Here is a 15,355-nt window from a genome sequence, read left to right on the forward strand (position 1 = left end):
CTCATTGCACTCAGTAATGAAAGACTGACCATTTCCATTCAGTATGGTATACAGGATCTAGCTGAGGGTGCCGCCTGAGAAAGAGGCCCTGACTGAACGAATACAACTAGCTGTTCCTTTTAAATGAGGTCTGCGGGACAAACTGCTGAGGAACACATTAACACTTCAGAGCGGAGGCTGGTCAGCTCTCCCAGCAGCCCTCAGTACTTGTGGCTCCTCCCAGCTCTTCTCACCACGCCCCCTACCCCCAAAATCTTCCTTCCCAGAACTGGATTCCACACTTTGCTTCCTAAAGCCTGATCCCTACTTAACTCAGCCATTTGGGCTACATGAATCTTTTGGTCTCAGGCCACCACCAGTCTTGGTCAAGAGCTCCTCTCTCGCTCACTTGCTCTTCTCTCGGGGTCCAGTTTAGTCCACAGACCATTCTTGGCCTGGTTCTCCTCCATATTTTAGGCATGTCCTCCCCCCCTTTTTTTTCACTTTTTCATTCAGTTAGCACTACTAAACTTAGCAAGTTAGGATACAAGGCTCAGTTGTATTTCCACACAGTAGTTCTGAAGACTGGAACAAATTAAGTAATTCCATTTACAGTAACATGAGTAATAAATCGTACTACAAACACTGCTGTGAGATAGATATTCCAGCCAAGTGAACAAAAATCAAACCAGATGGAAAATACTTGGGACCCATCAACACCAAGATTAAAAGGTCAAAAATCCTTCAAAAGACAGGAAGGGAAAGCAAAGCAAAACAAGATAAAAACTTTAAACACCAAAAAGACCTAGTTCTGTAGACTAAGAGAAAATGCAAGTAAGTATAGAATAAGCGTATTGAACAACTAAGGGCACTACTGGAAAATCAGACCCAAAGATGGGAAAGAGCAGAGGGAGAAACATGCAGTTCACACTGGCACCATTGATCATCCAGACCTCCAGCTTCTACTTTAATCCAAATCCTGTCTCCAGATCGGCCAGCCATACTGCTCAGGCTAGAAGCAGTCTCTTATCTTCCTAAGGTGTTTTTCTTTCACTCTTGTGATTCCAAGACATAGCTCTACTTTATGAGTGTACATACCTCATCTCTTTAATGTTTACATGCCTTGGATCTCTTAGCTGCCCAATAAATTTTTGAGTAAACAACAAAAAACCTACAAGCATCGAGAAATTAAAGATAAAGCCATATATATATATATATATATATATATATATGTGTGTGTGTGTATATATATATATGTATGTGTGTATATATATATAGATATATATATATATCTCCAAGGAACAGAAAACTCAAGAAGTCTACAGATTCAACATCATATCTATCAAAGCCCTAGACACCTTGTAATTTTTGCCAGTGATGATTGATGAATGTATTCATTTTAAGATTCACACAGGGATATAAGAGAATAAGAATGTGTTGGAAACAGGGTTCATGTTGCCAGTTCTCAAAACTCATCTAGACAGCTGCTGGCATTACCACGGTGACGATACACAGCTGTTAAAATGGTCAGTTGACTGGCATTACCACGGTGAGACAATACACAGCCGTTAAAATGAATGGTCAGTTGATCTTCAACAAAGGGTTTAATACCACTTGTTAGGGAAATCATCTTAACGGTGCTGATACAAGTGGGATGGATGTCCAAGTGTACTATGGACTCCCTCACAGCTCTCAGAAGTGGGCATGATGGTACATACTGTAGCCCAGTGCTTAAGGTGATGTTACTTCATCAGTCTTCACACATTTCTGTAGAAACAAAGCTATTCTACTGAGAGTAACCATATCTGAATGCAGCAGGCTAAGGTAGACATGTAGCAATTCATACTTGAAAATATTTATTGAAGTATGCCAGAAGTTAAGGGTCCTCAGTTTCTGTTAAATCTTTTGGAAAATCAACATCAAGTTTACTTGTCTAACACTAAGTAAAAGGAACGTTAAAAAGTGTGAAAACAGCTGGGCCTGGTGGTGCACGCCTTTAATCCCAGTGCTTGAAGCAAACCCAGCCAGCCAACCCCTGAACTGAAGACCAGCCTGGTCTACAGAGTCCCAGGTTAGCCAGGGCTGCAGAGTGGGACACTCCCCACCCCACCCCCCCAAAAAAAAAAATAAGTGAAAAACATGCATTGTGCAGAATCCGCTATTAAGCTAAGGGACAGACATGCCAGGAGCCACATGGAGCTTGTCGTGCACACAAGCACGAACAATGACAAAACTGCAGCTCATGTCACAGGTGTGAGAAGCTGTTCCTCTGACTCCTGTCAGTGCCCAGCAGAGCTGAGGTAACAGCCTGGGCAGTCTGCTTACCTCCGGGGTTCCCTTTGTCGTCAGCTTCTGATCCACTACTGAGCAAGAAGCCACGAGTAAATGCACTGAGTCCGCCACAGGGCTAGAGTCGAGGTCCCTCCCAAGTCCACAGTCTGGCTCTATGTGTGAGGGGCATGGACAAGCAAAGCCAAGCCTGGGCAAGCTGCAGGCGTGGCCAATGGGAGTGCCCCCCAGCGACTACACACTGCAGGGAGACAAGAGCCAGTGCGCTCTGAGGCGTGTCTGGTGATGCCCAGGAGAAGATGCTGCCTATCGAGGGTAGCCTGCAGCACTGCCCAACACTTGCCTGCTTCCTAACGTCTGCTGGGGATGCTCCCCAGCCAGCCAGGAAAGGGGACATCACGAGAACAGGCTGGAGGAGGAGTAGGCCAAAGCAGGGTCAGTGTCCTCGCTGCTTTTGGGGGAAAAAGCTGTACTTGGTGGGGTCAAATTCTTCCCAGATGCGCTCAAACTCCTCCAGGAACAGCCGCACATACTCTGTGTCCTCCATAATCAGGACATTCTCCCGGTTGTTCTGGATGGCCTGTGTGGTCCAATTGAGGGAGCCGGTGATGAGCACCTTCTTGTCGATGATGGCAAACTTGTGGTGCATGTAGCCTAGGTCCTGGTCATGCCGTACCTGTATACCTGTGGAGCCAAGGCAGCCTTTATGTCACCCACCCAGGCGCAGCTGTCCCCAAGCCTGCTAACGTCCTGTGTTAGAGACAAGGACACCCAGGGGCTGTCACAGGGTGGTACTGAGATTACAGAGAGAATCCAAGTCTGTTGTCCAATCACCTTTGGGGAACCCATACCAGCCCCAGTAAGCCTAAAGTCTAAATATTACCTCACAGTCCTGCGGGGAAGAAGTCAGGTGTTTGGCATGTCCTGTCACTCCCTCCCTGGAATGGGTAAGCTGAAGGACAAAAGCCTAGCCAGGGAGGGAGTACACACTGGCTATGGCTGGCTAACTTGACCACCACCTCCCAGGGTGCCTCCCTAGCCGAAAGGACTGTGCCACATCCAAACCTGCTGACCTCACCAGAGTTGTTCTTCCTATGGAGGGTAAGTTTGTCAGGGATGCTAGGATGAAACCCAGGCCCTGCACACACTAGTTGTGATGTCCGGCCTTGCCTTTCCTCAGCCTCTGTCCTACTCCACCCATCTCCTGTGCTCACAGCAAACCTGGCCGCACCCACCACACTGCCGTTCAACTTAGGTCAGAGGACTCTTGCTTTAGTTAGACCTCAGCAGCTAGTTCCTGACTTGAGCACCTCATGCTTGCTGGACCTGGACCTTCTTGATACCTCTCCAGCAGTTGCAGTGCCTCTGTGGCTATCCTAGCCACTCGCTCCCTACATGATCTCTGTGAAGTCTTCCAGACCCTTCTGATTTATGTGTTTGTACACCTGGTGGTGCCAAATACTGGTACACGGTGTACTTGATGGAATAATCTGGAACTCAGCCAGTTGTGGCCAGAACCAACTGGCCAACTGGAAGTTGGAAATAGTTGGAAGTTCTATCTGTGATGGCATTGGTTCTTTCCAAATCTGAGGTTTTAGGACTCTCCAAACTCTAAATACATTGACATCATCCATGCCTGATACCTACTGTCCACCACCAAAATGATCACCTGGCTGAAGGTCACTTTGTGACTGCCAGTAAGGGGACAGGGGGCAGCCATCAGACTAACAGGGTGCTTCTGTTCTGCCCACGTGAGTGATATTACAATAGGTCAGTGCTGTGGCGCCCTTCCTTCCCTAGGAGGGATCTGGAAGCAGATCTCGTTTCCAAGGCTACACCATTCCCAGGATGTGGAGAAACAGGCTGTGTGCAAAAAGCCTCAAGAACCCTACAAAGCCCGGACATCTCCCAAGGGCTGGCTCCCCTAACCCGTCAGCCACTGTGGGCTCCCCTAACCTGTCAGCCACTGTAGGCACAATGATTAGGCTAAGCAGGTGTGTGGGTGGGGCATGGGGGCACTGACTCCTGCGTAATGGAGGGATCTAGCAGTCAAGGTGTGTGTTCCTCCAGTGCCAACCACTTGAAGGAAGGCAGACAAGGGCCACAGGAGGATAGTGTCTGTTGCCTGGGCAGAGCTGCAGGCTGGCCAGACATACCTGTGGGCCCAGAGGTGATCGCAAGTATTCGCCACACTGTAGGGTCCAATGATCACAGAGCCTAGTGGGAAACTCACTAAATCAACGCTGTTACTCCTACTCCCCTATGGTCACACAGCTAAGGGTTTCTCGGTGTTGGCTGGGTTTAAACTGACTTAAGTTTTATCCTCCATGCCTTATGTCAGCCATCTCAGACTAGAACAATCACAGAAATTAAGTCTAAGCACGCCTCTAAGGTCAAGGTCAGAGCCTGGAAACTGGTGGGAATTGCCACATACCTTACTCATGGGGAGCCCAGACGTGGAATATAACAGACTATGAACCTTGGCTCCTTGGCCCGCTCATCTCTGCCTGCCTGCCTCTCTTTCTCCCCGAAATACTACCTGCTCTGGACAAAGTCGGCAGGGGCATCAAATAAGTCCTCAGCCCCTCTGCCAGTGTGCACCCTCGGCGGCGGTTTACCTGCCTTGCGCAGCAGACCGATCTGAGAGCCGTTGAGGGCCATGTAGTCGCAGTCGGTGATGACCCGCACGCGCACCCCGCGCTGATGCAGCAGCTGCACTGCACGCCCCAGCTGCGGGCTGGAGAAGGCGAAGAGGCAGAGCTCCAGGCTGGAGCGGGCGGCCAACAGCGCGCGCAGCAGGCGGCTCAGTGAACTCTCGCTGTGGGGGAGGCTGCACGGGCAGCCCGAGGGCCCCGGGGGCAGCCCTGGGGCCTGCAGTAAAGCCTCGGTGCAGGTCACCTGTGAGGGAAAAAAAAGCACCTCGCGCCGTGGCCGCCGCCCAGCCAGCAGCCAACGCATCAGCCACGGCAGTGCCTCTAGGGCCAGCGCGAGGCCCGCACCAGCCGCGAACACCAACCGCCAACTCAAGCGCCCCATGGCCGCCACCTCTAAGGTCAGCCGTAGCACCAAGCGCTTGCGCACCCACCACGTGCCAGCCCGCCCCCAACCCCGGGTGTGCCACGCCCCCTTGCGGGGGCCCGCCCCCAGACAGGAGCTAAACTACCCATTGCACACCTTACCCAAGCCAGCAAAGAGCCCTTGGGGAATGCGCGCTCATTTGTGGACCAGGCTGGCCTTGGACTCAGAGATCTGCCTGCCTCTGCTGAGTGCTGGGATTAAAGACATGCACCTTCATTTGACTTATTTTCCTATATGTTTCCCTTGAATTTCCTTCCCTTACCTGACTGCTCTAGCTAGAGTTTCAGCATCATATTGAAAAGAAATGGGGGTGCTGGTGAGATGGCTCAGTGGGTAAGAGCACCCGACTGCTCTTCTGAAGGTCCGGAGTTCAAATCCCAGCAACCACATGGTGGCTCATAACCATCCGTAACAAGATCTGACGCCCTCTTCTGGAGTGTCTGAAGACAGCNACAGTGTACTTACATATAATAAATAAATAAATTTAAAAAAAAAAAGAAATGGGGAGAGCGGGATGCCTTCTCCGATTTTAATGGGATTTGCTTTGGGATTTTCTTCAATTACCATGTTGTTTGTGGATTTGTACCGTCTACAGGGAGGAGTTACGAATGGTACTATAAATATAACCAACTACCTGGGAATGGATAAGCCACAGGCCTGCAGGAAGAACCCATTTACTGCCAGTTTCCTAGGCCAAAATCATTTCTGTTTTCTAAAAACTTATATCCACGGATAAGTGCAGCTCTCGCCCCTCATCAAAGAACTTCAACAGATGAAGACAGAGTTCCATGACTGATGGAAACGCTGAGACTTGGCAGCTGTGGCGATAGCTCCCAGCTTATGAGGTTGGGCATCAGGCTCAACCCCAACTGATACACCTGCATTGTAACCCCTACACCGATGACTAAGCATTATGGAAGAAAGAGTCCCAGAGGCTCGGGACACCCAGTGTTAAATAGTGTGTCCTAGACAGGGGAAACTCACTCATGAACTCTCAGCCATTGCCTGAACAAGACCAACATAATGACAACACCAGCTGGCATGGGAACGTAAACAGAGAAATTCCACACAGCCCCACCCTCGATGAAGGTACAGGTGGTCAGTGTCTACTGAGAAGTGGATGCTTGGTTTCCTCCAGAAACAAGCTCCCAGATAGGTTATTCAGTCCCAAGTAGCTGTACATATGAGCAGAGCTAAATAGACTCAGTTGGTGACGTATACACATGTGCACATATATATTATATACATAGGTAAGTGCATGCAAAAATATTAAAGGAGAGACCCTCTGAATTTGAGGGCAGGAGACAAGGGGAGAATTGGAAGGGGGTATTAAGGGATCAGGTGACACAGATAGAAAGCTCATATAAGAATTTCTCTGTGGAGCTGGAAGGCTGTGGAACTGGGGGAGCCAGCACAGAGCAAGAGTGAACCCTGAGAATCTCCCCCTGAAACCAGCAGGGCTTGGGACTGACTGCCTCCTCCGGGCTCTGGGCTCCCAAGTCCCAGCGCACAGAAGCCTCACAACCCCCACCTCCACCATCCCTGAGGTAATCATGGAACCTGGTGGCCAAATTACAGATTAAACTTCCTGTCGCCCTGTCAGGACTTGTCCAGTGAGCGCCTGGAATTCCTCTTCATGCAGATGAAGTATTCTCAGCTCCTCAGTCCGGGCCAATGATGTACACTCACACACACGCACACGCACACGCACACACACACACACACACACACACACACACACACACACACACACGCACACTCTCACACACACGCACACACACGCACACTCTCACACACACGCACACACACACACGCACACACTCACACACACATACACACTCACACACACACACACACCTGTCCCCAGATCCCTACCCACTCTCAAGGTCTATATAGCCCTTGTGCACCTCCAATTAGACAGAGCTGTTTCACTGAAAACTGCTTCTGGAGAAGGGGATTTCTCCTGCACTCACTTCCTGTCTAGCCCACCCAGCCCGGTGGGTGGCTCCATCCTTCCAGTCTGACCCGGTGTGCAATGGTGCCTGCACACCCCAAGGGCAGAAGCAGGCTCAGGCTGGCAGTTCTCAAAACAAAAAACTATTCGAAAAGACCCAGGATCTGGAGGAGTGACATGGGGTTGAGAGCACCACTGCTCTTCCCGAGAACCTGAGCTCAGTTCCTAGCATGTACACGGCAGCTCACAATAACCCAGGACTGCAGCTGCAGGGGATCCAGTAGCCACTGTAGGGAACAGGCAAGTACACAATGCACACACACACATGCAGGCAAACCGCCATACACATAACAAAATGGAAAAGAGCCAGGTTTCCAGGAGATGCGCTATGCAGCCTGCTAAGGGGGAAGAGGTCAGCAGTCTCACTCAGCACTCGACCCCGCGTGCTACAATCCGGACATGCCTGAGGAGAAGTGCCCACTGCTTCACTAGTCTCATGGTGGTTATGGGAATAACCAAGCACACTCCCAGTGTTCTACAGGAGGGATTTCATGCCCAGTACAGTAAGCTTTGCCAACCCATGACGGCCACACGCTTGTTCTAATCGTTGAGTCAATCCTTACAGATGATACTGTTTTCAAGGAGCAGGTCCACAGTGGTCCACACTCAACATCATATCTTTTATCCCTAATGATGCAGCAAGTTTTGCTCTCTGTGAGATGAATTCAGAGCTGCCTCGGGTTGCGTTCCTCCAGTGGAAATAGCAGACGGTCAGAGGCTTTGAACACAGGACAGTGATTCAGGGAATGTTACATGCTGGAAGACAGGACGACCTCTGATCCAAAACCTAGAAGATACACTTAGACATCACTTTCTTCATCCCTCCAGGACCACCCAGGCCAGCATGGCTTCCTACGCTGAGCTCGATGGGGCACACCCCCTCGTTTTAAGGAGACCCTCTCATACCCATGCTCCTGATACTTCCCTCTAATCTGCAGAGACTGACCTATTTCCTGAAGTTGGGCACCATTAGACAAACAGGTCTTATTCTGCAGCATAGCCTGGTTTGGATGGTCTCAGACTTAAAGCAGCCTTAGCCCTCGAGAGATGCCATTATAGGACTGAGCTGAGCCATTGTGCTCAGCCCTGCTAACAGTGGAGCACAAGCACAATGCAAGCCATGTTAGATTCTACTGTCCAGTGTCTGAATCCATCTGAACCTGCAGGTGCACCCTACGACGCCTCCCTCAGCCCCACTGGTACACGTGACACTCAGTACACACAGCTGCATCTCCTCGATGGAATTGGATTGATTGATAGTATCTGTCTTAGTGGTTTATCGATGTGAGCGGACACCATGACCAAGGCAACTCTCATAAGGACAACATTTAATTGGGGCTGGCTTACAGGTTCAGAGGTTCAGTCCATTATCATCCAGGCAGAAACATAGCAACATCTAGGCAGGCATGGTGCAGGAGGAGCTGAGAGTTCATCATCTGAAGGCTGCTAGCAGAATACCTGCTTCCAGGCAGCTAGGAGGAGGGTCTTAAAACCACCACACCCACAGTGACACACCCACTCCAACAAGGCCACACCCACTCCAACAGGGCCACAGCTTCTAAAAGTGCCACTCCTTGGGCCAAGCATATGCAAACCATCACATTCCACAATCTGGCCCCAATAGACTTGTTCAAACATATGGAGACCATGCCTAAACATAGCATAATGCAAAATACATATAGTTCAGCTTCAAAGATGCCCATAGTCTATAGCAGTCTCAACAATGTTAAAAGTCCAAAGTTTAAAGTCTCTTCTGAGATTCATCCAATCACTTAACTGTAATCCCCAAAGCAAGACAGGAAACCAGCTGGGCAAACTCCAAACCCTGAATCTCCATGGCTGATGTCAAAGTGGTCCTCAAAAACTCCAACTCCTTTTTCATCTTTGTTGACTGCAACAAACTGCTTTCTCCTGGGCTGGCTCCACTCCCTGTTTTCCTCAGCAGATAGCCCACAGCTCTGGCACCTCAAACATCTTTGGGTCTCCAAGACAACTTCAACGTTACAACTTCTTGTTTCAAAGTCTGGGATCCACACATGATCTTCTGGGCTCCTCCAAAGGTCTGATGTCACTTCTCCAGCTCTGCCCTNCGTAGCACTCTAAGCTCAGGTTGATCCACTCCACTGCTGCTGCTGTTCTTGGTGATCATCCCATGGTACTGGCATCTCCAATACACTGGGGTCTTCTGCTGCAACTAGGCTTCACCAATAGCCTCTCATAGGCTCTCTTCATGGTGCCAAGCCTCAGCTCCTTTGTATAACTCCTTCAGTCCTGGGCCATCAACTGCAACTGATGCTGCACCTTCACCAATGCCTTCCAGGGCCTCTCACAGTGCCAAGCCTCAGCTGCTCTTCATGACCCCTTCATGCCTTCAAAACCAGTTCCACCTGGGTGACTCTTACATATTACCAAATACAACTGCAGCAAGAGGTACAACCTTGGCTATCTCTGGAACACAGCTTCTTTGTGCTCTCAGAAAACACTTCCCAGAAAGATTTCACCTCAGTGGTGCTGGTCTCTTCTTAATCACCACTAATTCCTTAGTTCTAGCTGACCACCATCTATTGTTCCAGTAGTCCCACCTATTCTGGACTCTAAAGCCAGAGCCATGTGTCCAAAGCTGCCGAGTTCTGCTGCTTGCAGGAGCTGGAACATACCCACCCTTGTTCTATTCCATTATCACCAACTTTCTATTTTCCAACTCCTTCACTGCCTAAGCTTGGCTGTCCTAGAACTTGCTCCATAGACTGACTTTGAACCCAGAAATCTGCATCCCTGTCTCCGAAGCCCTAGGATTAAAGGCATGGTCCACCAAGCCTGGATTTAAGTTTTTCTTCACCTAGGCATGGTCCACCAAGCCTGGATTTAAGTTTTTCTTCACCTAGAACTTGCTCTGTTCTGGGCTGGCCTTTAACTCAGAGATCTGCCTTCTGGGATTAAAGGATTGTATCATCATGTCTGGACCTAAATTTAGCTGTGTAGACTCTTGCCCCAAGGTCACTACTCCCTTAATATCCTTGAACACAGGATTCAGCTCCATTGCACTTCCTGGTGTCCCTTTAATACTCAAAGTATATATTTTGCATTTTTTCTTTCTTAACTTGCTATGTTTGTTCAAAATGCTCTTCATCAGAGTTAACCAGAGAACAAAGGCTCTGTTGGGCTTTTTTTAGGCTTCCTTTGTGGATGTAATCAATATAAATCTCTTTACCTTAGCTTTAGGCAGTCTTTCAGACAATGGCAAAAAGCCATTCTTCACCAAAACAACACAAAAACAGTCTTTCATCCACATATTAAAGTTCTTCTCTATTGAAACCTCTTGGGCCAGCAAGCCTACACAGTTCAAGAGACCCTCAGCACCACTGCCTTCCATTTCCTACTAGGCTGGCCCACTAAGCCCCACTTAAAGCATTCCATGGCTTTCCAAATCCAAAATCTCAAAATTCACGTTCTTTCAAACAAGAGCAAGACCAGGCCTATCCCAGCTGTACCCCAGTCCCTGGTACCAACCTCTGCTTTGGTTAGCAGTTTTATCGATATGAACAGACACCACAACCAAGGCAATTCTCATAAGGACAACATTTAACTGGGGCTGTCTTATAGGTTCAGTCCATTATCATCAAGGTGGGTACATGGCAGCTTCCAGGCAGGCATGGTGCAGGAGCAGCTGAGAGTTCTCCCTCTCCATCTGAAGGCTGCTAGCAGGATACTGACTTCCAGGCAGCTAAGAGGAGGGTCTTAAAGCCCACACCCATAGTGACACACCTACTCTAACAAGGCTATACCTCCTAATAGTGCCACTCCCTGGGCAGAGTATATACAAACCATCACAGTAGTTAACATAAAAACATGTAGTCAGCAGTTTACAAAAATACAGATTTATTGTGTTTCGACATTCTTGCAACTGTACAGAGTCTGAGATACATAGTCTTCACGTTAAATATAAACAAACACCAAGGATATTATAAAAACAAATTGGGAAAGCTTTCAGGAAATCTTTCCAAGCTGTGTCTTTATTAAACTGCAATGGTGAGAGGCGATCTGTCTTAACACCGTCATAGTCTACAGTCGCTGGTTAATGCTACAGCAGCAACAGAGAAGAAAGCAATGTAATGTTCTGATGGCTCAGTTCTGTAATCCCAGCACTTGGGAAGCGGAGGCAGGAGGATTGCTACAAGTCTGGAAGTAGCAGAGGCCACACCAAGAGTTCTAAACTGGGACAGGATACAGAATAAGACCCTGACTCAAAAACTAAAATTAAAAAAACAAAAACAAAAAAACAAACAAAACAGCCATGGTTTTGATGTATCCACAGGCCGCCGGCAAGCTATGCAGAGGCCATGAGTGTGCACGTGACCTGAGACGTCATCAACCCAAAGACAAATGATCCAGGATGCTTGCTGTCTTCCAATGGTGGGAAGGCGTTGTCCTAACCCCATGAGAATACCCTCCAACAACAAAACCTCAGAGGCAGCAGGCTCATCGACTCCTCTCAGTTCCCAGCCTTTGTCCTCAGGAGGCACAGAACACACCTCGTCAGGTCCCGACAGGGCAGTTTAGTAGAGGGAGCACTGTCTCTGTGTCCCCTGCATGTCAACATGGGCTGATAGAGTCTCACAAGGAGGATGGGCCTAGGCCATATGTCTACACTCCTCAGACAGGGCCTCACCTCAGCAGTTAGAAACCAAGGGCAGTCTTTCCCACAGAGCTGGTCCAGAAGGAGTTCTCGGAGTCAGCTCCGTGACTCTGCAGCTGTGGGGCTTCGGACGGTGGACATGAGATGGGACTTGTAGGTTTTGCTCAGTCCCGTCATCCAGAACTTGAGCAGTTTGACGTTGTCCTCCTCTGATGCGCCTAGGACGCTTAGGAGCTTCTGTGTGTCCTCCTTGGGGCGACTGTCCACCTTGGTGAACTTAAACAGGACTTTCACTTTGCTGTGGAAAACAAAGATGGACACTCAGACCCACAGCCCTGTCAAGCTCTCCTCATGCAGCCCAAGTTCTGGGCGGGGAGAGCTCTGCGGGCCCCACTGGAGCTGCAGCAGGCCAGGCTTAGGGGCTCATCCTGAGGAAGGCCAGGCCACCACCATGGCAAAAGGAAATGATGCTGCAGTCTTAGTTACTCGGGAGACCGAAGCAGGAGGATTCCTTGAACGCAGGGAAGTTCAAAGCCTGCCTGGCTCAGACACGGAGGGAAATCCCTCTCGAAAAAGAAGAGAGAAATTTATGAATACTGCTCCTGAGTTTTTCACTACATTATCTGAAACCAGGAAAACGTTCAACTAGTGTAATTAATTTGATAAAAGATTACAAGGCTTCAAGGCACAAGGCAACAAGTGACTTTCTTGTATAAAGCTGTAAGAGCGGCTGCCTGGCTGCACCCGCTGAGCAGGTGCCCAGGTCGGCCACCTAGCACCCTCCACCTCTCCAAAACCAAAAGGGAATCAAAGGATAAAGAAATGGCGCCGGGCGGTGGTGGCCCACGCCTTTAATCCCAGCACTCAGGAGGCAGAGGCAGGCGGATTTCTGAGTTCGAGGCCAGCCTGGTCTACAAAGTGAGTTCCAGGACAGTCAGGGCNAAAGAAAGAAAGAAAGAAAGAAAGAAAGAAAGAAAGAAAGAAAGAAAGAAAGAAAGAAAGAAAGAAACGGCACTTGTTCAGCACCTCTTTCACACACCAGCATCAAATCTCAGTGGCTGCAACCCTTCCTAGGACACAGGGTCCAGGGCAGGAGACACTGGATCATTCCCACGTCGGCAAACTCCTAAGGAGCAGGGTTGGGGTCTGACCCCTATCTTAACTCCACTCTCATGGGCTCCCGCAGGCAACAGCCTGGGCTCTCTTTTGTTTGTTTTATTTTTTTTTTCCAGACAGGGTTTCTCTGTGTGGTCCTGGAACTCTCTCTTTCTCTGTAGACCAGGCTGGCTTTGAACTCAGATATCCATGTGCTTCTGCCTCCTGAGTCCTGGGATTAAAGGCATGCGCCACTACTGCCTGATGCCTGGCCTCTTTAAACACGTACATTCTGCTTTTTGGCATGAAAGCCCACGGCCATAGAAAGCTGCTCCACCCCTTGGCATCTCTACCCTCACTGCCTCCCCCAACCCCACACACACGGCTGGGGAGGCTGGCAAGGCAAGGCTGGGGCTTACTTCATCCACTCCTCCTTGAGGCAGATGAGACACTGGTCCACCACATCCACAGACAGGTTCTGGTTGGTCAGAGCTGCTTCAATCTTATTCAGGATAGTGGGCCCAACTGAGGATACAAACACCGGATGAGGCAGAGGCCTTGGTGACCCCTCCCCGCCCTGACAAATGGGGACAGAAGCAGCACCCACCTCTGTCTGCAGCCACAGGGCTACCACTGGTCACCACAAACTCATACTTGCTGAGGGACTGGTCGTCCTCACACCCAGCAGGGTGGAGGTTTGAGCGAGTGGCCGTGTGGACCTCCACGACAACTACGAACTCTGCGGCAACAAAACACATGCTAGCTTGTAAAGTGTCCCTTGACCCCACTGCGAGCCGGCCCCCCAACCCCCGGCTTAGACATCGGGGACAGCCTCATGTGGGCAAAGGGGCATAATGCCTTCTGCAGAACTGCGTTACAGGGGAACTCTTGCCTCAGTTAAACTAGAACATAAATGACATATCTAAGTTTTCTTAAGTAGCCCTCTGTAAATGGTCTCACTATTACTCGAGCCTGTAGATCAGTGGTTCTCAACCTGGGGGTTGTGACCCCCTGGGGTTGAACAACCCTTTCACAGGGGTCTCCTGAGACCACTGGAAAACAAATACTTATATTACAATTCATAACAAGTAGCAAAATTACAGTTGTGAAGTAACGACAAAAGTAATTTTATGGTTGGGGGTCACCACAACATGAGGAACGGAATTAAAGGGCCAGAGCATCAGGGAGACTGAGACCCTTTGCCAGAGATGGAAGGAAACTGCCTGGAGGGCTCTGGGCCACACAGACACACAGTACAGGAACTTTACAACCAAACACCTCCGCACGGACCAGTCCGACTGCAAACAGAAGGCATGGCTCCAGGGGCTCCGGGCAACCCCAGGGCGTCCTCGTCCTTGCGGGCCCTAGAATCTGTGATTTGGATCCGGGAGCCTTTCAGAGCAGCAGGCAGCGTGGGTCTCACAGAGGCTACTCACCTGAGGCCAGAACATGGGCAGGGATAGGCACGGGAGGGCTGAGCCCCAGGAAGTTGCAGCGATAGGCCTCCTCGTACTGGCTGCTGTAAGGGATGATCCGGACACAGCCCACAGGCAGCATGGCCTGTGGACAACATGGCGGCTCAGAACCCGGCACAAACGCACCCTCTGCAGCTCACACAGCCTCCCTCCTCAGGGTGCCCATGGTCTCTCAGCCCAGATGACCCCAATTCTGGTCCTGGGGGGCAGTCACAGATCAATGCTGCTGACATGCGCTGCCCCTTCCCTCACTGCACAGAGAGGCACTTGTGGGTTCTGGCAGCCGGCGCACGTGCCGTGAGATGCTCCCACACCACAACCCCACTTGGGAACAGCCACGCAGCATCAGCCAGTGCCAGCGCTTGCCCAGATAACTTCTCGCACACAGGGGAAGGTTTCTCACCCGGAGGACTTCGAACGCCGAATGAACCAGGTTCACATCTCTGCTTTTCCAGACCACCTGATTTCCCATGAGGACATGCCAAGCCAGCATACGGAAAGATGGGGCGCCCAAGACCTGAAATACAGCAAGCACACAGCAATCAGAGACGACAATCTCTACAATAAAGGAGACCACAGTCAGCAAAGAGAAAGTTAATTCTCTCTAGGGATACTGGTGACCTGCGAGAGGCTGACAGGGGTTTCAGAAGTTATCACCAGGTTCAAAGGTATTACATTCTTTTTTTTTTTTTTTTCTAAATTTATTTATTTGTTATTAGTACTATTAGTTTTCAATGTATGTGTGTGTTCTTGCTCCATCTGCTGCCTATATCAAGGTATTACATTCTT

At 49.8% G+C, this 15,355-nt stretch overlaps 2 protein-coding genes across 3 annotated transcripts in view; both read right to left on the reverse strand.

Annotated features, from left to right (window-relative positions):
• Window positions 1-2,120: 2,120 nt before the first annotated feature.
• On the reverse strand, window positions 2,121-5,320 carry Pld6 (phospholipase D family member 6). The gene is made up of 2 exons (XM_021214041.2): window positions 4,887-5,320; window positions 2,121-2,952 (listed from the first exon to the last, which is right to left on the reverse strand). Exons 1-2 carry the CDS (start codon window positions 5,302-5,304, stop codon window positions 2,705-2,707), a joined length of 666 nt encoding a protein of 221 aa, XP_021069700.1. The 5' UTR covers window positions 5,305-5,320; the 3' UTR covers window positions 2,121-2,704.
• Window positions 5,321-10,879: 5,559 nt separating this feature from the next.
• The window catches only part of Flcn (folliculin), a 20,292-nt gene continuing 15,816 nt past the window's right edge, over window positions 10,880-15,355 (reverse strand). Inside the window, exons 9-13 of one of the 2 annotated variants that reach the window (XM_021211965.1) lie at window positions 14,970-15,083; window positions 14,528-14,651; window positions 13,699-13,830; window positions 13,511-13,616; window positions 10,880-12,294 (exon numbers count right to left, since the gene is read on the reverse strand). In XM_021211965.1, the coding sequence (XP_021067624.1) occupies window positions 12,093-12,294; window positions 13,511-13,616; window positions 13,699-13,830; window positions 14,528-14,651; window positions 14,970-15,083 (678 nt within the window). In that variant the 3' untranslated portion in view covers window positions 10,880-12,092. The remainder of the gene's footprint in view (window positions 12,295-13,510; window positions 13,617-13,698; window positions 13,831-14,527; window positions 14,652-14,969; window positions 15,084-15,355) is intronic. The other variant, XM_021211964.1, reaches the window with a different exon arrangement.

Source organism: Mus pahari, chromosome 14 (assembly GCF_900095145.1).
Source record: "Mus pahari chromosome 14, PAHARI_EIJ_v1.1, whole genome shotgun sequence".
Lineage (NCBI taxonomy): Eukaryota > Metazoa > Chordata > Mammalia > Rodentia > Muridae > Mus > Mus pahari.